Source organism: Cetorhinus maximus, chromosome 30, assembly GCF_964194155.1.
Source record: "Cetorhinus maximus chromosome 30, sCetMax3.hap1.1, whole genome shotgun sequence".
Lineage (NCBI taxonomy): Eukaryota > Metazoa > Chordata > Chondrichthyes > Lamniformes > Cetorhinidae > Cetorhinus > Cetorhinus maximus.
The window spans coordinates 5,541,523-5,564,131 of NC_135908.1; the positions used below are offsets into that span (position 1 = coordinate 5,541,523).

The 22,609-nt window shown below is 42.6% G+C and overlaps 1 protein-coding gene across 1 annotated transcript in view; it reads right to left on the reverse strand.

The window, feature by feature from the left end:
• Positions 1 to 784: 784 nt before the first annotated feature.
• Positions 785 to 22,609, reverse strand: part of LOC144670003 (tetraspanin-3-like) — a 50,753-nt gene continuing 28,928 nt past the window's right edge. The window contains exon 7 of the mRNA XM_078532325.1: positions 785 to 1,464. Coding sequence (XP_078388451.1) covers positions 1,372 to 1,464 — 93 coding nt within the window. The 3' untranslated portion in view covers positions 785 to 1,371. The remainder of the gene's footprint in view (positions 1,465 to 22,609) is intronic.

Consider the following 22,609-nt stretch of genomic DNA (forward strand, 5'->3'; position numbering starts at 1 on the left):
CTGAATGTTGTAAAAACCCATCTAGTTCACTCATGTCCTTTAGGGAAGGAAATCTGCCGTCCTTACCCAGTCTGGCCAGATCCATAGAAACATGGTGACTCTTAACTGCCCTCTTAAATGGCCTGGTAAGCCACTCAGTTCAAGAGCAATTAGGTATAAGCAGCAACTGCTAGCAATGCCCACATCCCACAAAAATAAATTTTTAAAAAATAAGATTGGTTTGAAAAGCCCTCATGAAAGGAAAATTAAGTCCACCCTCCATTTCAGCTCTGATTCTATAGAGTTCCTCACCTCTCCCCAGTGAATATCAAAATCACAATAAACTCATTAAAAACACCAGTCCTAATGTGCATAACTCCCTGGAGTTGGATCTGCTTAGTTGTTCTCACTTACTTCCACAAGTCTTTTCCTTCAGCACCTTACAGGATTGGCTTTTCCAAGTCACGTAAATACAACTCCGCTAAACAATCAAATGGTTTGTTTTAGTGATGTTGATAAATATTGGACAGGATACTGGGGAGTTCCCCATCTCTTTGGGAAATGCCGTGCAATATTTTACATTCAATTATCAGGAGCGATTTAATTTTGCTCCTTCCAATGCCCATGACGCTGTAGTCAACTGGATTACTCTAACATGTTCCCTCGATGAGATCTGCCGACACAACAGAGCCCAGGAAACAAACAAACATTCAGTGTCTGGCTTCGTGCAGTGAGATTTTTTTTTGGATAGGTGCGGCTTTTGTTCATCTAATCACATTCAAACCAACAAAAATAAAAAACCAACTTCAGTTTCAACAATCTTTATTTTCATTAATTCATTTCACATATTCTATCCTTGCTAAAAGGCTGCATTATTTCAAGAGACAACTTAAAATTTCTCATCAGAACTCACTACACAGACAGCAAACTGGAAAGTACTATACAATGTAAAATATCTTGATAGTGCACACAGTAAAACTAAAACAAAATTCAGTTTAAAGGCTAAGGACAAAGTTAATGCTTAAATCTGGAAGATCAGGCTCTTGAAACACTTCAGTTACTAGTGATTACAGTTTCCTTGATTGCTACAGTATTAGTAGTCACTTTTGTACAATTTAATCTCCACTAGTTATATAGAGTCTTGGGTACACCCATCAAGTGTGCACTTTTGTGCAACAAAACCCAGCAGTTCAGACTGTAAGATGTGCTTTAGATTTACTTGATATATACAAAAGGAGTCAGCGTCAGACTCAGTCTCAGATTTCCAAGGGTGGAAACGGCACTCCGATTTTGAGGATCGGGGTTGGTTGGGGGGAGGGTGGTGGGGGTAGGGGGGGGGAAAAAAAAAGAGGACAGGGAAGGAAGAGGGAAACAGAACACACAGGAAACACATTATGCATAGGTTCCTCCAGGGATAAGGGGCTCGTAGGCAAGGTCCCCACTCCTCCTGCACAGCACAACGAAGGCACACAGCATGCCCAGCAACTAGGGAACAAAAAAAAAAACAGTAAATATTACTGGCGTGACCCAAACTTAAAAGCACCTTCTGCTTAAGGAACACTCAAACTCAGTGATCATCATAACTTTGCCTTCCATTATAAATGCTTAAACAAGCATATAAGTGTGTGCCCCCACCCCAACTCCCCTACCACCTCACCCCCAACTCCCCCCCCCACTACTTACACCACCTCTTCTCCTCCCCCCAATTCTTACACCACCTCTTCTCCTCCCCCCAATTCTTACACCACCTCTTCTCCTCCCCCCAATTCTTACACCACCTCTTCTCCTCCCTCTACCCCCCCACTACTTCCACCACCTCTTCTCCTCCCTCTACCCCCCCACTACTTCCACCACCTCTTCTCCTCCCTCTACCCCCCCACTACTTCCACCACCTCTTCTCCTCCCTCTACCCCCCCACTACTTCCACCACCTCTTCTCCTCCCTCTACCCCCCCACTACTTCCACCACCTCTTCTCCTCCCTCTACCCCCCCACTACTTCCACCACCTCTTCTCCTCCCTCTACCCCCCCACTACTTCCACCACCTCTTCTCCTCCCTCTACCCCCCCACTACTTCCACCACCTCTTCTCCTCCCTCTACCCCCCCACTACTTCCACCACCTCTTCTCCTCCCTCTACCCCCCCACTACTTCCACCACCTCTTCTCCTCCCTCCACCCCCCCACTACTTCCACCACCTCTTCTCCCCGCCTTCCACTACTTCCACCACCTCTTCTCCTTCCCCCACTACTTCCACCACCTCTTCTCCTTCCCCCACTACTTCCACCACCTCTTCTCCTTCCCCCACTACTTCCACCACCTCTTCTCCTCCCTCTACCCCCCACTACTTCCACCTCTACTTCCACCACCTCTTCTCCTCCCTCTACCCCTCCACTACTTCCACCACCTCTTCTCCTTCCCCCACTACTTCCACCACCTCTTCTCCTCCCTCTACCCCCCCACTACTTCCACCACCTCTTCTCCTCCCTCCACCCACCCCACTACTTCCACCACCTCTTCTCCTCCCTCCTCGCCCCCACCCACCCACCACCAAACCCTCCAAAAAACAAAAAATCAGGTCATTTCCATGAAACTGCAAGAGCAAGATGAACAAAACCAGATTACGCGGCTTCATTTCATGCCTGGCTAAATAAGATCACAAGTAATAGATGAGGAAGGCCATTCAACCCATCTTGGTTCAATCAACCTGAAGTCCACTCATTGAACCATTTAATTAGTCCTAGAATAAGAGCAGCATTTCTGCCTCAACTAATCTGCCTATTCCTGGTGCTGATCATGATCAGTGTGAAGAGCTCCCAACCAAATCATCTTAAATTTGTCCTTTAATGTGATTGACATTACAGCAACTTGGCTGTCCCAGTGAAAATGCCCATCAGAATGCTTCTTGCCCCTTTTAGCACCATGTGAGGGGCTGGGTTGATGTTACTTGGTAATGTAATCATGTCAATTACACATACAACAGGCACTTAACCAGCATCAGGACACTTGTGGAAAATGGGGGGGTGGAAGGACACTTGTGGAAAATGGGGGGGGGGGGGAAGGACACTGGAAAATGTGGGGGGGGGGGGGGGGGAGGACACTTGTGGAAAATGGGGGAGGGGGAAAGGACACTTGTGGAAAATGGGGAAAAAAGGACACTTGTGGAAAATAGGGGAGGGGGAAAGGACACTTGTGGAAAATGGGGGAGGGGGAAAGGACACTTGTGGAAAATGGGGGGGGGAGAAAGGACACTTGTGGAAAATGGGGAAAAAAGGACACTTGTGGAAAATAGGGGGGGAAAAAGGACACTTGTGGAAAATGGGGGGAAAAAGGACACTTGTGGAAAATGGGGGGGAAAAAGGACACTTGTGGAAAATGGGGGGGAAAAAGGACACTTGTGGAAAATGGGGGGGAAAAAAGGACACTTGTGGAAAATGGGGGGAAAAAAAGGACACTTGTGGAAAATGGGGGGAAAAGGACACTTGTGGAAAATGGGGGGTAAAAAAAATAAATCTCTCAAACACAAGTGCTTTTAATAAAAATTAAAACCACTTAGTTTAATGGGAGTATTGCAGATAAAAGGCATGTTTAGCAATGTACAATATTTGCATTTATGGAATTTCCCTTCAATTTTTGCAACTCTGCACATGGCCTGGAGAGCTCATTACCGAGTAGCTTAATGCAACAGGGCAGTTTTTCCAAGTGTTAAATAAATTATAAACAGCACACAGGGGAGTGTTCAGCAGGATGTAATGAATAGTGTCGGCTACTAAATAAGCAGCAGCTACAATAATATACAGCTAGGTCCATTATGGACTGAACAAGACGATGGTCAATAAAAGATGGCACTTTGTTCTTTATTTTTCATTCTGCAATCTGCAGAAGGCAAATTATGAAACTGTGGAAAGGCTATTCCCCTGCTTTGAAACAATCGTGCAGAATTTGCAACACCAGACTCTTCTAAATTATACTATCCTTAAGAGTATTGGTATTTCCAAAATATAATGTAACCCCGTAGCTTGGCTTGAAAAGAGATTTAAAAATCTGTGGCACAGCAACAACTTGCATTTACATAGCACCTTTATTGTAGAACAATGCCCCAAGGCACTTCACAAAAACATTAACAGAATTCAACACCAAGCACAAAATATCAAAAGCTCACCTCAGAGGTTTTAAGAATAGCCTCAAAAAAAAGAGGAGAGCGCTGTACTGAGGTGGCAAGGGTTACAGGAGAATTCCAGAGCTCAGGGCCTTAACTGCTGAATGAATTTTACTAACATAAGAATTGAATTGTAATCACATTTTGTCTTTGCCTTAAGGGGAGGGGGGGAAGAGAATGAGAGAGGGGAGAAAAAAAAGCAGAGGGGAAAGAAATAGAAAGGGGAAAAGGGTTGTAGTCAGGAGATGGGTACCTAGTGTCTATGAACCTGCACCCAGTCAAGTCAGCAACTTCAGAATATTTTGGAGAAAATCAGGACACTTCATTAATAAAAGGAGACATTCAACGCATTTGATTGGCTGATCTTATTCGCATGAAGCCAACAATGTCTACCAGCCATCTAGGTTCGTGAGTCATAAGAGCTGTCAAGGCCTGCATCTCTCTGCAGTATCCATTGCTTTTCAGCTCCAACCTCATAACATCCTTCAAACATGGACAAAAGAGCTGAGCTCCCGAAGTGAGGTGAGGGTGGTTGCCCTTGACATCAAGGCAGCATTTGACCGAGTATGGCATCAAGGGGCCCGAGCAAAACTGGAGTCAATGGGAATCAGGGAGAAAATTCTCTGCTATTTGGAGTCATACCCAACGCAAAGGAAAATGGTTGTGGTTGTTGGAGGTCAGTCATCTTAGCTTCAGGATATAACTGCAGGAGTTCCTCAGGGTAGTGTCCTTGACCCAACCATCTTCAGAAGCTTCAGCAATGACCTTCCTTCCATCATAAGCTCAGAAGTGGGGATGTTCGCTGATGATTGCACAATGGTCAGCACCATTCGTGACTCCTCAGATACGGAAGCAGTGAAGGTCCAAATGCGGCAAGACCTGGACAATATCCAGGCCTGGGCTGACAAGTGCCAAGTAACATTTGCACCACGCAATTGCCAAGCAGTGACCACCTCCAACAAGAGAGAATCCAATCATCACCCCTTGATGTTCAATGGCATTACAATTACTGAATCCCCCAGTAACATCCTGGGGGTTACCATTGACCAGAAACTGAACTGGACTAGCCATATAAATACTGTGGCTACAAGAGCAAGTCAAAGGCTAGGAATCGTGCGACGAGTAACTCACCTCCCAACTCCCCAAAGCCTGTCCACCATCTACAAGGCACAAGTCAGGAGTGTGATGGAATATTCCCCATTTGCCTGGATCAGTGCAGCTCCCACAACACAAGAAACTTGACACCATCCAGGACAAAGCAGCCCGCTTGATTGGCACCACATCCACAAACATTCACGCCCTCCACCACCAACGCAGAGTAGCAGCAGTGTGTTCCATCTACAAGATGCACTGCAGGAATTAACCAAGGCTCCTTCAACAGCACCTTCCAAACCCATGACCACTACCATCTAGAAGGCCAAGAGCAGCAGGCAGATGGGAATATTACCGCCTGGAAGTTCACCTCCAAGCCATTCACCATCCTGAATTGGAAATATATTACTGTTCCATCACTGTTGCTGGGTCAAAATCCTGGAACTCCCCTTCCTAACAGCACTGTAGGTGTACCTACACCACATGCACTGCAGCGGTTCAAGGCAGCAGCTCACCACCACCTTCTCAAGGGCAACTAGGGATGGGCAACAAATACTGGCCCAGCCAGTGAAGCCCCATAAAAAAAATTCAAAAACCAGATTTTGTCTTCATTCATTAAGGTTGGGATGTGAGGGAGGTTTCAATCGAGATTTGAAGGGATCTGACAACACCTAGCTTATACCCAGTTTGTGCCAGTGTAAAACAGCATCACCTTACAAATACACAACCATCTAGCTTGGAAAAACCAAGTCTGAGCCCCTGAAATTTCCACATTAATGGGAATACAGGATTCTGAATCACATGAAATCTTCTAAATGAGTCATGAAGACAAGAAACTTAACCTCTGCATTTGATTACAGGATTCACTGAATTTTACAGAAATATTCCAGGATTTTACACCACTAAAGCAGTCATGGGCTCTAAATAATGGGTTCTTTTATGTCCTCATTCCTTAAGCAAAATGGAAGGTTAGCCAAATGAAGACTTTAAATGTTTGAGAAAACTTGATTTCCTGGCAGTGCCCTGTTAACCTCATTACAGGATCATGCATCAAGCACGTAACCATGTTGACAGTTAGCATCCTTACTGGCAGCAGCTGCTGACACAACAGGGAGAACACAAAACCCATACAAAATTGAAAATGTATTAACTGCTGGGACTGGATCAAAACTGTAATCGAATAGGTAGGTTCAGATAGCAGTCAACCTGATTCAGCTTTACTCTGGCAGCTGGCAAAGTAACACAAGAACTTTAGATTCCTGCTTTGTAATTATTTCTAACCAACTCGGATTCTATATTTCAGCCTTCTTAGACATCACTATCATTAGATATGGTGGTCATGGTCATCTCTTCAGTAATGCAAGGACAACAGGGAATTATGCACTCGAATTAAGGGCTTAAAAATAAAAAAAAGACTACAGCTTTAACAAAACATTCATAAAATAAATGTTACTTGTGGTAGTACTGGGTCTCCACATCAGAATTGGAACCAGTTTTGTGTTTTTTTTTAAAAAAAAGAGTTAATTTTTTTGGCTAGTCAATAACTGACTGCAATGTCAACCTTCGTATGGGGCGGTGCAGGGGAGAAAGCGGTCAAGTTTACATGCAGTGAAGCCCAGCTTGGGGAAAGTTACGTATTCTGCTGTAGAATGAAAACCACATAAAAATATTTCAAAAATGAAACTGCAGGTTAAGGTGAGTTTGACAAACATACGGAGCAATATAAGAGTAAACTTTGCTCCTTCACCTTGTAATATTAGCACTTGCACAACAACTTTTCTTTGAGTTGGTTTAACCACTCATTCTGAAATGTGCATTTACCACAACTTGTCACACACAGACATGGTGTTGAAAAGAGACTGCAGCTTTAAAGTCACATGCCCATCTTTATAATCTGATAAAATGCTATGCACAAGGTTTGAATCCTACATAAAATCCAAAGTTCTATTTTGATTCAATCACATCAAAAATCAAAATGGTCTAGTTATTTACAGATGATTGTTTCTCTCCAACACCCTCACTGCCTTAGGTAGGAAAAATCTTTCTGCATATAGCTCTTATGGCTGGGGCGTGGGGCAAGAGATGTGGGGCATAGTGGTAATATTGCTGGACTAGTAATCCAGAGGCTCAGGCTAATGCTCTAGGGGCAGGAGTTCAAATCCCACTATGGCACCATTCAACTAATAAATATGGAACGTAAAGCTATCCTCAGTAATAGTGAACATGAAACTAATATCGATTGTCGTAAAGACCCATCTGGTTCACTAATGCCCTTCAGGGATGGAAATTTGCCAACCTTACCCAGTCTGGCCTACACGTGACTCCAGACCCACAGCAGTGTGTTGACTACATGTTCAGTTCAAGAGCAATTAGGGACGAGCACAAGTGCAGGGATCACCAGCAAAGCCCACATCACATGAAAAAATAAAGGGAAGCTTCTGCACATTTAAAAACACCAGCAGTTTCTGCTACACCTCCCCGAATTTCTTATGGTTGAAGCTGAATGCAAGGGCGACAGCAATGATCAACATTGGGGCCATCAAATTCCTGAACTTTATCTCCGAAACGATAAGTGAAAAAAATTGTTAAATTCTAAGACCTCCATTTAAAAAAAAAAGCAATCCTAGCTTCTACTTGTGGCTGCATGACATTTGTGGGAAGATGCAATGGCAGGAAACTGGAGGGTAAATCAAGTTTATTCCAAACAAGCAAAAGTCAAGACAATTGTAGACACTTTCCACCCTGTCAATGATGATACTGGGTACAGCAACCAGCATACAAGTATATTTTCTCAGGCTTCAGTAGGCATCACAAAAGACGCTGAATATACAAGCAAGGACATACTAGCCATGGGGAAAGTCCAGTAACAATTTACCTGCATAACAGCTGACGAAGTAACTGAGTTACAGTATAGATAAGATAAATTTACATTATATGCTCTGGAGACTAGCAGTTAAAAAGACTGACCTGACCGAAGCATTTAAAATAATGATGAATTGATGGAAAGACAGGATCTAACTCTTTCTTCTATCAGTGAAATAGAGCAGGAGATGTTAGAATGCAAATTAAGCCAGTTAAAAGCAAATTCAAAAAGAAAGTTGAGGAAGTCGGTCAATTGTGGCGTTCACATTTGGGAAGCAAAGGCATGAAAATACTAGGAGGGGCAGCAAGGACACTAAAATGGCTGAGCAGAATCAAAAAAAAAATGGCCCACTCCTTTCATTTAGAACCCATACTCCTTAGTGCTGGTGCAGATGAAATTTAAAACTCCAAGGCTTTTCATAACATCAGTTCCTACTGAATTTTCTTCCCCCTGCCCTCCACCCCACCCAAGGTCAGTGCATTTATATTACAAGCATTTTGATTTTTTTTATATATAAAGTCTGATCTCCATTTCCACATTTCAATGGCTTTGCTCATTTCAAAAAGTTTCCAGTTTACATCAAATTGGTCGTTATGCATGCAACAAAACTCTTCCCCCACCCCGGCCCGACTTGAACAGTTAAAACAGAAAACCTTTCTATTTATTTTGCCTGCTTACTGCATCTCTCACACACGGTTCCCTAAAACCTCCATCTATTTTTGTAAACATTTTTCAATAGGCCCAGCACAATGCAGGCCAACATGATCAGTAGAGGTTCAATAAGTAATTCAATTCACAGTTGCAACCATAATGGATTGGGCAAGTAATTGATTGGGGTGTCACCTCGAGCAATGAGATATATTCAGAAATACTCAATTTCACACTGCAGCACAATTCCTTCTGTTCCTGACCAGGTCAGGAGAAGACAGCGCACAAATCATGGAGCTAGATCAGAAATGAATGTTGGAAGATCCTGGATGTAACCTAACCAGCATTTCATGAAACTGCTATATTTGATGCTCTCACTGCCACTGCAAGTATAAAAGGCATCAAACTCCACATTCCCAGTGTGCTGAAAGTAATAAAAACAGAAAAAGTGCTACAAACACTCAGCAGGTCAGGCAGCATCTGAGAAGTGAAACAGGGTTAACGTTTCAGGCCGATGATCTTCCATCAGAACCTGAATCGGATCCGTATCTCTCTACAGTCGCTGCCTGACTTGCTGACTATTTCCAGCACTTTGTTTTTATTGCAGGTTTCCAGTACCTGCTGTAATTTGCTTTCTTTTCATTAGGGTGCTGAAGGTAGCATAATATGGACTATTGGGCCTGCAAAGCATGTGGGTCATTATTGCGATAAACACTGGAAGTGCAGAGGTCACAAGTCTCAGCCTTCATTTCGAGTGCAACTCTCCGAGTACTCCAACAGAAAAGCAAACTTAGTGAGCAACTTCAACTAAATTAGACATTACATGACCAACCCAAGCCTATATATAGAACTGCCTCAGGGATGAGATCAAACTGCCTGTTTGAGGTCCTACGGGCTATTCAAAGAGTAAGCAGTTCTCGGAGGCTCTGGTCAACATTTCTGCCTCAGCTATTACTACAAGAAAATGAGATTATCTAGTCATGCATTGTTTCCCAGGATTTGCTACATGGAAATCGATGATGAAGGCTGAAATTCAAAATCAAGTTATTGTTTCCAAGGTGGTGGATTCAGATGCCTTGAAGACACAATAAGGTACTATTGAATGCAATTTCTTCTTCCTTAGCATGTGGATAAATCGTAAGTAAAATCACAAAAGGAGATTCCTCTGCAAGTGAGAAAAACAAAGGAGTTTGGAGATTGCTGGGGGAGGGTGGTGAAAAACTACAAAGCCACCCGAGAGAATTTCCAATTGTTCCATGCTGAGTTATTCAGTAGTCTAAGGGTTAGTCACACAACACAAATCAAACTGGTAAATAACACGCAGTCGATTACAATGGGTAAAGGGATATCCTTTATGCCTTCTCGTTACAACCTTTCCCACACCCTGAATCAAGTTCCAAAGCAAAAACTGCTGCAGGCCAGCTGCCCATCAGCAAAGCAGTCACTGGAACAAGGAGACCCAGCCTCTAAAGGCCATTGGAAAATTGACAAATTTACTGCGTGCTCCAATTTTTGATGTGTAGTTTTGCAAAAACTTCAAATAAATAGAGGTCGATCTTTAACGCTCCATTAGAGAAATGAAAAGGGCAAAGAGATGTTGAGTGGAGAGATCGACAGCCTTTTTCAGCATGCTGCACTTTTAAATCAGTAAAGTTTCAGGTTGGATTTCAGGATACCAGTATCTGTGAATCAGCTTGTTGCATCTGGGATCAGGATAAAGGGAGCTCCATGCAATTCAAACACCAGGAGTCAGTCCCTGGACATTGGACTTTGACAATCCAAAATAGAACAGCACCATTATAAAAGCAGCTTTACAATACTGCAATGCGGTAGGGTGCACTCCATACACACAACTCTTACAACACCATTCATTTTTTCAGGGTGTCCCAAAGCCCTTCACAACAAACGGCAATTTGTATTTACAACAGTAAATATAGTAAAATGCTCCAAGGAGCATTATTCAAACAAAATTTTACACTGTCACATAAGTAGCTTGATCAAAGGTAGGTTTTAAGGAGCAAAGGAGCAGAGAGAGGTAGAGAGGTGAAGGAGTTTAGAAAGGGAATTCCAGGTCTCAGGGCCTAAGTAGCTGAAAGCATAACAGTCAATGCTGGTGTGATTAAAATTGGGGATGTGCAAGTGGCCAGAATTGAAGCAGTGTACAGAACAGAGGGTTGGAGGAGTTTAGATGCAGGGAGGGATGAGGACACAGAGGGGTTTGAAAACAAGGATGAGAATTCTAAAACTGTAAGGTCGACAGACCAGGAGCTAATGTAGGTCAGTGAGCACAGGGCTGATGGGTGAATGGGGATTGGTGAGAGTTGGGATGCGAGCAGAGTTTTGGGTGAGCTCAATGACTGGTGGAAGATGGGGGCCCATCAGGAGAACCAATTAGTTCAGAAATGTAACAACTGTAGGCAATTGTGGCATATAGTGTGATGAAGCAGAAGTTTCAGGAACTGAAGACTTTGCAGAAATATAAAAAAGACAGGTTTATAATACTGCAGGGTAAGGGAGCTGATTTCAGGTACATGAAGCAGGTACTGTGTGCATGCTTACTGAGTGAGTGATGCAGAGAGGCTCTTCTCTGAACAGGATTCCATTTTAGACAAGAAGTAAACCACAGAGTTAACAAGTGGCCCAGCTCAACTTTCTATAAACGTTGCAAGCTAAAAAGCATCTTAACCAAAAGCCTCTTTGAAAACACCAAGGGAAACAATTTCAACTCTTGGCTTTCTCACCAACACGAGATACCTGCAGTGAAACCAAAGTCTGCAGCAGGCAAGAAAAAGAACAGGATCAAGCCAATACCTTGAGCTCCCTCACTACCAGAGCAAATTATTTTCTCCCTCCTTGCCTGATGATTTCAACTCTCTGAAGTACCCATGAATGAACCTAGATTGCGCACATCATAACCAAATGTCATAGACGCCTTGCCCAATGTCCATAGGTGCAAACTTTTGGGGGTCATTAGGTAACATTTAGAAAGAAACCCTGGCTTTTTGCCTCCCTGGTCTAGGGACACTGAAGCATTCGTCAAGAGGGCTATTTGAGCTTAATAAAACATATATGATGACGGGAAAGCATTTTGCTTGAAAAAGAGGGATGAAAGCAGAATACTTCTACACAGAGATGCTCAATATATTATTTAGTTTCCTCTTCAAAGCCTCCTTGCAGCAGGATTCCAGGCTGCCTGGACTGCGAGATGCCAGATCTCCTGTAAATGATGGGCCAGCTGGAGTCTGTTGGGAAGTGCACAGCCTTGGTTAATTAGCTGGAAAGAGAATGAATCTTACATTTTGGTTCCTTCTCTTCTCTTCCACCTCCCCCCACGAACTTGGCATCCTCACCAGCCAGTAATTGACTAAAGCATAGCCAAGTAATAAGACAAGTTTGATGCACAGAGGACCAGTGATCTGTCATGGCACAACATCATGAATTGCTAGAAGTTGTGTAGCACAAGTTGTTGTTGCAATACATAGAGACTGGAGGCAGTAAAAACATGTTGATTACTCATCAACTTTGGTCCTGACATACCAAACTTGCTAATATTGCAACTTGTCTTTACTCTTCTGACAATCCTCATTTTAGGTTCAGGATATTCTATAGGGCATGATCCATTATTTTGGAGCAAAATAAGGAAAAACGATAGGAATAGAGGGGTTCTGAGACATAGTGCATACTCACCAGCCTGTGAGCTTGCTGTCAATGTCAATTACAGTTCTAGTGCAGTTTATACACAGGTAACCCACCCTCATTCCTCTCCCCTTAATCAAAAGGAATATCTCCAAGTAGTTACTTAAATACTGTTATCACTGCAAGAAATACTTGCAATTCAAGGAAGACTCTAGAGCAATTCAGCACACACATTCAGACCTGCCAACTCTCAAACTTATTGTAGGTGGCACGATTTAGAAGTAAAATTAAGCTTCGCTCACAATCACGAAACTGCTTGGGAATCTCTGGATTTTTCAGATTCTTTACAGCACAGAAAGAAGCCATTTGGCCCGTCGTATCTGCACCAGCTCTCCGAATGAGCAATGCACCTTCTCCCCTTGGCCACCTTCTCCCATAACTCTGCACATTCTTCCTTTTCAGATAATAATCCAATTCCCCCTTGAATGCCTTGATTGAAGCTGCCTCCACCACACTCTCAGGCAAAACCAGAGTGCTTACTTGCCAGAACCACCTGTTACCCGGAGCGAGAAACGTGTGGAGCTTGAGGCTGCTGGCTACTTGCTTACCTGGAGTCTGAATCACAGCGGTGCAACCATAAGGGAGCTACAACTCACCACCGTGATTAAAGGAGCGATCCCTCTACAGTCAGCTCACGTGTGGCGCTACAAATTACGAGCAAACACTAAAATGTAAAAGCAAAATACTGCAGATGCTGGAAATCTGAAATAAAAACAGAAAGTGCTGGAAAAACTCAGGTCTGGCATCATATGTGGAGGGAGAAACAGAATTAATGTTTCGAGTCCATATGACTCTGCTTCAGAGCTAAAGAAGAGAAATGTGATGGATTTTATGAAGGGGTGGAGCAAAAGGGAAGGTCAGGGATAGGTGGGAGGTCAGAAGAGATTGACAAAGACATCATGGACACAAGGGAAAGGCAGTGTTAAAGACTAAAGAAGGTGCTGATAGTGGCAAAGGTAAAATAGCAGAATGTGTTAATAGCAGAACAAGGGTCAGCACTCTGTGAAAGCACACATAGAAGCAAGTGACAGATGCCCTGTGGGGGGTTGGGGTGTGTTGGGGAAAAAGGATTTTTTAAAAATGATTTAAAAAAAAAAAGCTTAAAAAAATTTAAACATTGGATTAAGAAAGGGGTAAAGATAGAAGAGACAGTTCATGGTCTGAAGTTGAAATCAATGTTAAGTCTGGAAGGCTATAAAAAAAAGTGCCTAAATGGAAGATGAGGTGCTGTTCCTTCAGCTTGCGTTGGGCTTCACTGGAACATTGCAGCAGGCCAAGGACAGATATGTGGACATGAGAACTAGATGGTGTGTTCAAATGGCAAGCGACAGGAAGGTCTGGGTCATGCTTGCAGGCTGAGCAAAGGTGTTCCACAAAGCAGTCACCCAGTCTGTATTTAGTCTCCCCAATGTAGAGATTGCATTGAGAGCAGCAAATACAGGAGGCCAAATTGAAGGAGGTGCAAGTGAAGCGCTGCTTCATCTGAAAGGAATGCTTGGGCCTTGGATGGTGAGGGAGGGAGGAGGTAAAAGGGCAGGTGTTGCACCTTCTGCAATTGCATGGGAAGGTGCCGTGGGAAGGGGCTGGGAGGTTGTGGGGTGATACAGGAGTGGACCAGGGTGTCATGGAGGGAACGGTCCCTACAGAATGCTGACAGGGGGAGTGAGGGGAAGATGTGTTTGGTATTTTGTTTGCCCTCTCCAATTTCCCTTGAAGTTGTGAGCCACCTTCTTGAACTACTGCAGTCCATCTGGTGTAGGTAAATCCATATACTGTTAGGAAAGAAGTTCCAGGATTTTGACCCAGCATCAGTGATATAGTCCAAAGTCAGGATGATGTATGGCTCGGAGGGGAATTTGTATGAGGTGGTCATCCCCATCTGTCTGCTGCCCTTGTTCTTCTACGTGGAAATCACAGGTTTGGAAGCTGCTTTCAAAGGAGCCTTGCCAAGTTGCCTCAGTGCATCTTCTATACGGTACACACTGCTAACATGCATGTCGGTGGTGGAGGGAATGAATGCTTAAGCTGATGGATGGGATGACAATTAAGCCAACTACTAAGTAGTGAGAATTGAGTTTATGATTAAAGCAGTAATCTACAAGACGGAATTACCAGAGGTTAATTACAAAGCAATGGAAAGGCGGAGGTGCCAAGATCCAAGCAGCAAGCAATATCAGAACTTGCACAGCAATTTCAGGTCCAGGTTACACATACTTCAGGTAGCAAGGAACTTCCAAAAGTTTAGCAAAACATGCTTTGGCAGGTTCCATTTCTGGGTTCACCTGCAGTTGGCTTTCCGGAGGCTAAACGCTTGTGCGGGCATGACCAGTGTGTACGTGCAATCTCAATATGTGTGTGCATGCTCAGGGGGATTAATGCAACTTGCAAGTAATCACTCCAACCAGTTTTAGGAAGATTTTGGCTACCAAACTGCCAATCTGAATAGGATATTCCTCCTCATTCATCAACCCCACAAACCAGAGATGCTAGGCTAGTAAAAATGACCTTCTGTCCATTAAGATGGAATCCAAAATCAGCAGGATTTTAAGAATAATTTTGTAAAGCATTTTCAGATGCAGCATCTTTGTAAACAGCTCTGACCTGCTGGAGATTAAATAAGCTACTAATGAAAAAAAAACAAAAAAAACATCGACTCTTTTCTTCTCTGCCGATGCTGCCAGACCTGCTGAGATTTTCCAGGTAATTCTGTTTTTGTTTTGGATTTCCAGCATCCACAGTAGTTTTTGTTTTTATCTCTGTTTAATTGACTGCCACTTCTCTTCAAGAAATGCCTTCCTTGAAGAAGTATTGGTCTGTTCTCCGACAGGATTTCCGCCTGTCTCTTCTGCCTTGTTCACCTTCATTGCTTTCCATTTCTCTCCTGGTGTTTGACATCTTTTGATTATCTGCTCCTATCACTGCTTGCTTGTCCCTACAACCACCCCACCCTCAACTTCTCTCTCCTCCCACCCCCACCCCCCACCTTAAACCAGCTTATATTTCACCCCTCTCCTAACTATACTCAGTTCTGTTGAAGGGTCATGAGGACTCGAAACGTCGACTCTTTTCTTCTCCGCCGATGCTGCCAGACCTGCTGAGTTTTTCCAGGCAATTCTGTTTTTGTTTTGAAGCTACTAATGAGGTGTATAAACCAATTGCCAATCTACAATGGTTTACATTTGGGGAAAAAAGCACAACATATGATTTTAAAGCAAATACCTTGATTTAAGAGCTTGCCTAGACAGTATGCCTCGACAACATTGATAAATACACAAACAGAATAATTGAATTTTCCTAAAATTATTTTCACTGAGGAATTATGACTTATTAGGGTCTGAATGCTGCCCTTCTTCAGAAAATAAAACAGTATTTTCAATCCAAGTTATTTCTTTCTAGTTGCTTGGTTGGGAGTCAAATTGCCACAGGATACTGTGTATTGTGTGAGCATGACACAATGGGGTCAGTGTGCACTGCACACTCAAAGGCACAAAGTCAATAAAAAAAGGAATCCCTACCCAGCCTTGTACTGACCCAGCCAGGTCAAATCAGAGCATCCAATGTTTATCAGAATCTGTTGTTCTTAAAAGTGAAACCTTTTAAACAGGAGATATTCTCAGCATTTTGTTCTCAATTTAAAAACAAGGACAAAGGTCAGGTGGTATTTTGCATGAGCAGCTAAAGGATAGATGTAGATTTGGGGATTGTGATTTATTCCCCTCAAGTACACACAAAGTCTTACTGCCCACTGTTAATTTTCAGTAAGGCAGGAGGATATCAGGTGCTCTCCCATAGGGAGATATAAGGTGAATCATGCAGCCTGCTATCACATGTGGAAATAAAGCAGCATTCACAGCTCCACTGCTGCCTTGGAAATACTGTCTGATATGGGGGAGGGGTAGATCAACACAAGGATTTTTTCTTAAGTCCTTCAAGCGCCATTTGTCACTACAAGATGCAGTGTGAAAAAACACAGCAAGAAGCAGTTGGTTTTTAAGAGAAATAAACTGAGCCATCGAATCGCCAAGCCTAGAGAAACTGCCGTCATAGTCTGTAATTTTACAGACAGAAGGTTTAGTGTTTTAACAAAGCCAAAGGCATACATCTGCAGAACTAAAGCTACTATAATGCTGGCTTTCATCCATATGAGAAGAGCTGGTCAGTTTTTAAACTGGTGATGAGAGTTAACCCATGGTGAACTGTCTCCATTCGAGACAAGATGCCATTCTCTCTCTTTTGGGAGTCAACGGGTCTGTGACAGATTGTCAGCATTTTCAGTTTGCTTTTAATTGCTTTCTAGATTTTATATGTAATTAATGAGGCATTTTCTTCCTAGGATGGGATGTGTCCCCTTCTCAGGAGAAATTAGCTAATTCTTCAAAGAATCTTAGCATGGATGAACAATGTGGTTCCATCCATTAGTACATTTACCAGGGAAATGCTTATTGGGATGCAGTCAGTCAGATTCGTATCCCTCACCTGGGACTGATGGGATGGAAGCCTGCTGGCTGTAGAGGTCCTCTAGGAAATTGGGCAGTCTCAAACCAGTACCTAGTGGGTATAGGCCAACAGCATGAAGACATCTCTAATTCAGTACTAATTGTCGACGTCCTACAGGCCTAGGCTAACTGTTGTGGGAAATGGAAAATGTACCAGACTGATACAGTAGGGGTGGTCTTCCAAGGTCAAGGATGAGCCATTTTGGGTCTGAATAGCAGGAGCTCCGCTGTGTCTTGCCTTGAGTGCTCAATGCAAACACCAGGCAGTTGAAAAGAAAATGTTCCTTTACTCAGCACCAACATTCCTCCACATTGATAAAGTAAAAAGTGTTCCTCCTAAACTAGTAACGGAATTATTGATGTTGTAAGCCCGATCTACTTTTACTTTCACCGTTTCTCAATTAGCGGTTATCAAATACATGTGGTTATAAGCATCTTATTTTAGAGTTAATATTTATAAATTAAATATCACATCCACTATATGGACTGCAGATACACCATGCAGAGATATACAAAGGGAAGCTTTTTCAAAAACTTCCCAGGACCACCTGTTTGATAAAACTATAAAGATTTCTCTATCCACAATGATTTTTTTTTTCAAACCCGTATGAGGACAAACAGTATTCTCCATGTGGAGTGTTACATCATCGACCTTACTGATTTCTTGTAGCTTTAATTCTCATAGTTGGTTTTTAATAGTGTTTTTAATGCTTGCATTTACACTGCATCCAATATAGCAGACAACATCCAATGTTGCTTCACAGGAGAAAAACAAGAGAATGGACACGAAGTCGGTGAGGAAGAGTTGGGAGGACTCAAGGATTGATGGGAGAGATGATTTTTTTATTTAAAAAAAGATGTGTGGAGGAAGGAAAAGGAAAGAGTTTGAGATCAGTGTTGAGGTGACTGAAAGTGATGCTATCAATAGTAGGGTGATGGAAAAGCAAGCCAGAGTTGGAGATTGGTTGTAAAACTGGAGTGATGGGGTAGCTGTGTAGGGGTCTAATACAAGCGTACAAGGATCTGATACAAGTCCCTGGTCCCTGATGGACTTCATCCTAGGGTCTTAAAAGAAACGGTTAGTGAGATGGCTGATTTTAATTTTCCCAAAATTCCCTGGATTTGGGGAAGGTTCATTAGATTGGAAAATATCAAATGTAACTTATTTAATCAAAAAGGGAGGGAGACAGGAGCAGGAAACTACATGCCAGTTAGCTTAGCATCTGTCACAAGGAAAATGCTATAAGTTATTGAAGATGTTACAAAGTAATCAGGAAAAGTCAACATGGTTTTGTGAAAGGGAAATCATGTTTAACCAATTTATTGGAGTTTTTTGGAGTAGTAAAATGTGCTGTGGATGTACTGTACTTGGATTTCCAGAAGGCATTTTTATAAGATACCTCAAAGTTTACTGCAAGAAATGAAAGCTCATGGTATAGGGGGTAACATTGGCATGGGTAGAAAATTGGCTAGCTAACAGTAGGCATAAATAGGTCATTTTCTGATTGGCAAGATGTAACAAGTAGTGTGCCACAGGGATCAATGCTGGTATTTCAACTTTTTACAACTTATATAAATGACTTGGATAAAGGGACCAAAGGTATGGCTGCTAAATGTACTGATAACACAAGGATAGGTAGGAAAGTAAGTTGTGAAGAGGACATAAGGAAGCTACAAAAAGATATAGTTAGGTTGAGTGAGTGGGCAAAGATCTAGCAAATGGGGTATAATGTGGGAAAATGTGAAAGTCAATTTTGGCAGGAAGAATAAAAAAAACATATCTAAATGGTGAGAGATTGCAGAGCTCGGAGATACAGAAAGATTTGGGTGCCCTCGTGCACGAATTGCAAAAGGTTAGAATGCAGGTACAGCAAGTAATTAGGAAATCTAATAGAATGCTATCATTTATTGTGAGGGGAATGGAATATAAAAGTAGGGAGGTTATGCTTCAGTTATACAGGACATTGATGAGACCACATCTGGAGTACTGTGTACAGTACTGGTCTCTTTATTTAAGAATGAATGTAAATGCATTGTAAGTAGTTCAGAGAAGGTTTACTAGACTAATGCCTGGGATGGGTGGGTTGTTTTTGAGGAAAGGTTGGGCAGGCAAGGCTTGTATCTGCTGGAGTTTAGAAGAGTAAGCAACTTGATTGAAACATACAAGATCCTGAGGGGTCTTGACAGAGTGGATAAGGATGTTTCTTCTTGTGGGAGAATCTAGAACTAGGAGTCACTGTTTAAAAACAAAGGGTCACACATTTAAGACAGATGAGAATTTTTTTCTGATGGTCGTGAGTCTTTGGAGCTCGCTTCCTCAAAAGGTGGTAAAAACAGAGTGTGAATATCTTTAAGGCAGAGCTAGATAGATTCTGGGTAAGCAAGAAGGTGAAAGGTTATCGGGGGTTGGCAGGAATGTGGAGTTGACATTACTATCAGATCAGCTGTGATTTTATTGAATGACGAAGCAGGCTCAAGGGGCCTGAGGTGACATAGGTGAATTGTATGCCTCCAAAAACATTCAAGTAGCAACATCTCACTGGTCTCAAGAGGTGCTGGGGGAAGTAACAAAGCACAAACCTCAAGTCAGGCACAATAGGAACCAGAAACACAATGGTAAAGGATAATGTCTGTAGGTCACAGGTTTCCCTTGATATCACTCACAACAGCATTGGTGGATAGTTAATAGCTTGTTTCCAACTTGGTCTATTGGCTGGATAAGGCTTTACCATGGGGAATAAAGAAGGGAGAACAAAGCAAGCAAGAAGTCAACTATTGCCACTAATCTTGTCCAATGCATTAGATGTTTAGCTAGGTTTTAAAAGGGCATCAACCTGAAATATTAATGTTGTTTCTTTCTCCACAGATGCTATCTGGCCTGCTGAGTATTACCAGCATTTTCTGTTTTATTTCAAATTTCCAGCCTCCATGGTGAGTGTTTAATGAGAGTTATGGCTAGATGGCATTACTATTTGCATTGCAACTAACTTGGAAGCCCCACACCCTATAATAAATTGGGGGATTGAAAACATCCTTAGCAATTTGGCCATTATAAGTCTTTAATATGGATGAAATTGTAACAATGTTCAGGATTAAACCTGCATACTCATCAATAAGTCAGCAACATATCACATCAGGGCAATACGAAACCCACGATTACTAAGGTACCTCCCCTCCTGCTTGCCAAGTTCAATGGCTAAGACAGTTCCTTGCTCAAAGTTAAATCAACTGGCTACACCTAAAACATCTAATACTGGGAAAATAACTAAAAGCCAACGGCAGACACACATTGCTTGGAAGGAAGAGTTTGTAACTTGAATGCATAATAGGTATAATATGTTTTTGGAAGAATGGATTATGTTATATTATACTGAGGATTCATACACATCCTCATCTGTAAGAGTATAGGCCCACTCAGCAGCTGCCCATAGCGGCTACAGCAAGTTTCCTCCGGGATTGTCACTGACTGAGATACCCAAGTGTAGGGAGTCGGTGGCTCAAACACCCCAACTTGTGAAAAATAAAAGGCAACTTATAACTCCAATCCCAAAATGGAGGTGTAGACTTTTACTTCTCAGCAATTCTGAATTTATGGGTATAAAAATACAACTGCATGCAATTTCAAATGCAACAAGGTTAATATTGGGGATGGTGCTGCAGGAACATGCTTAAGAGGATACAATAGCTTATGATAAAGCAAAAATACTTAATAGGGAGGGAAACAATTTTATATTGCTTCCCCAGTAATTCAATACAGGTTTTGTTAGCTTTAATGATTGCAAAAATCTATTGGGTGTTTAGGATTACAAACAGTTTGTCAGCTCTAATGACACTGTTATGTTACCTACATGGAAGCACTTTGTCTATTATGCCTCACCAATCAAACTTCAAATGCATTCAATTTCCTCCTCAATGATCACAGAGCCCAGCAGGCATGCAAAAGACAAGACTGAAGCATTTTCAACCAACTTCAAACAAAAGTGCCAAGTGGATGATCCATCCACTCCTGCTAAGGTCTCTGCCATCACAGATGCCAGTCTTCCGAAAATTCAACTCATTCCACATGATATCGAAAAGCAGCTGAGTGTACTGGATACAGCAAAGGCAATGGGCCCCGACAACATTCCATCCGCACTGCTGAAGACTTGTGCTCTAGAACTAGCTGTGACTCTAGTTGATTTGTTCCAGTACTTATGACACCAGCATCTACCAATGCAGTGGAAAATTGCCCAGGTGTGGGCAGCCCACAACAATCAGGACAAATCCAACTCAGCTAATTACCGCCTCAGTCATTAAAACGATGGAATGCATTGTCAACAGTGCTATAAAATGGCACTTACGCATCAATGACATGCTCACTGAAGCCTAGCCTGGATTCTGCCAGGACCTTTCGGCTTCAGAACTCATTACAGCTTTGGTCCAAACTTGGACAGAAGAGCTAAATTCTAGGGGAGGTGAGAATGACTGCCTTTGATATTAAGGCAGTAGTTGACAAGTGTGGGGCATCAAGGAGCCCTAATAAAATTGAAGTCAATGAGAATCAGAGGGAAAACTCACCACTGATTGCAGTTATACCTAGTACAAAGCAAGATGGTCGTTTTTGTTGGAAGCCAATCACCACAGCCCTAGGACTTCACTGCAGAAATTCCTCAGGGCAGTATGCTAGGCTCAATCATCTCCAGCTGCTTCATCAATAATCTTCCCTCCATCACGTCAGAAGTGGACGTTCACTGATCATTGCGGTTGCATTCACAACTCCTCATATCATGAAATAGTCAGTGCCAAAATTCAGTGAGACCTGGGCAACATTCAAGTTTGGGCTTATAAGCAGCAGATAACATTCGTACCACACAATCTCCAACAAGAGATTTCTTGACATTTGAGGCTATTACCATAGCCAAATTCCTTACCATCAACATCCAGGGAATTACCATTGACCATAAACGGAACTGGACCAACCAGATAAATAGAGGGTGCACAAGCAGGTCAGAGGCTGGGTATTCTACAGAGTGATTCACCACCCAACTCCCCAAAGCCTTTCCACCATTTACAAGGCACTGTTAAGAGTCTGATGGAGTCTCCACTTGCCTGGTTGAGTGTACCTCTAATACTAAGAAGCTCAACACCACCCAGGACTAAGCAGTTAGTTTGTTTGGCACCTCACCAACAACCTTGAATATTCAATCCCTTCAACAGTGGCTCAGTGTGCCATCTGCAAGATGTACTGCAGCAACTTGCCAAGACTACTGCAGCAGCACCTTCCAAACCCCGTAGAATGCCAAGGACAGCAGGTGCTTGGGAACACCACCACCTCCAAGTTCCCCACCAAGTAAAATATCACCCTTACTTGGAAATATGTCACCATTTCTTCACTGTCGCTGGGTTAAAATCCTAACAGCATTGTGGACATGCCTCAACCACAAGGACTGAAGCGGTTCAAGAAGTCAGCTCACCACCACCTTCTCAAGGGCAATAAATTCTGGCCTTGCTAGTGACGTCCGGATCTCATGACTGAATAATAAAAAAAGGTTTCTATATACACGCCATCAAGAATGAGGTACTGGCCCTCTAAACTGGCCATCAAGAACCACAATACGATAGTAAGAAAAGAGCCCCTTGCAGAACAAAGTATTATTAATATTTATGGTGTTTGGAAGAGTTTCAAAGAAGATGCATCT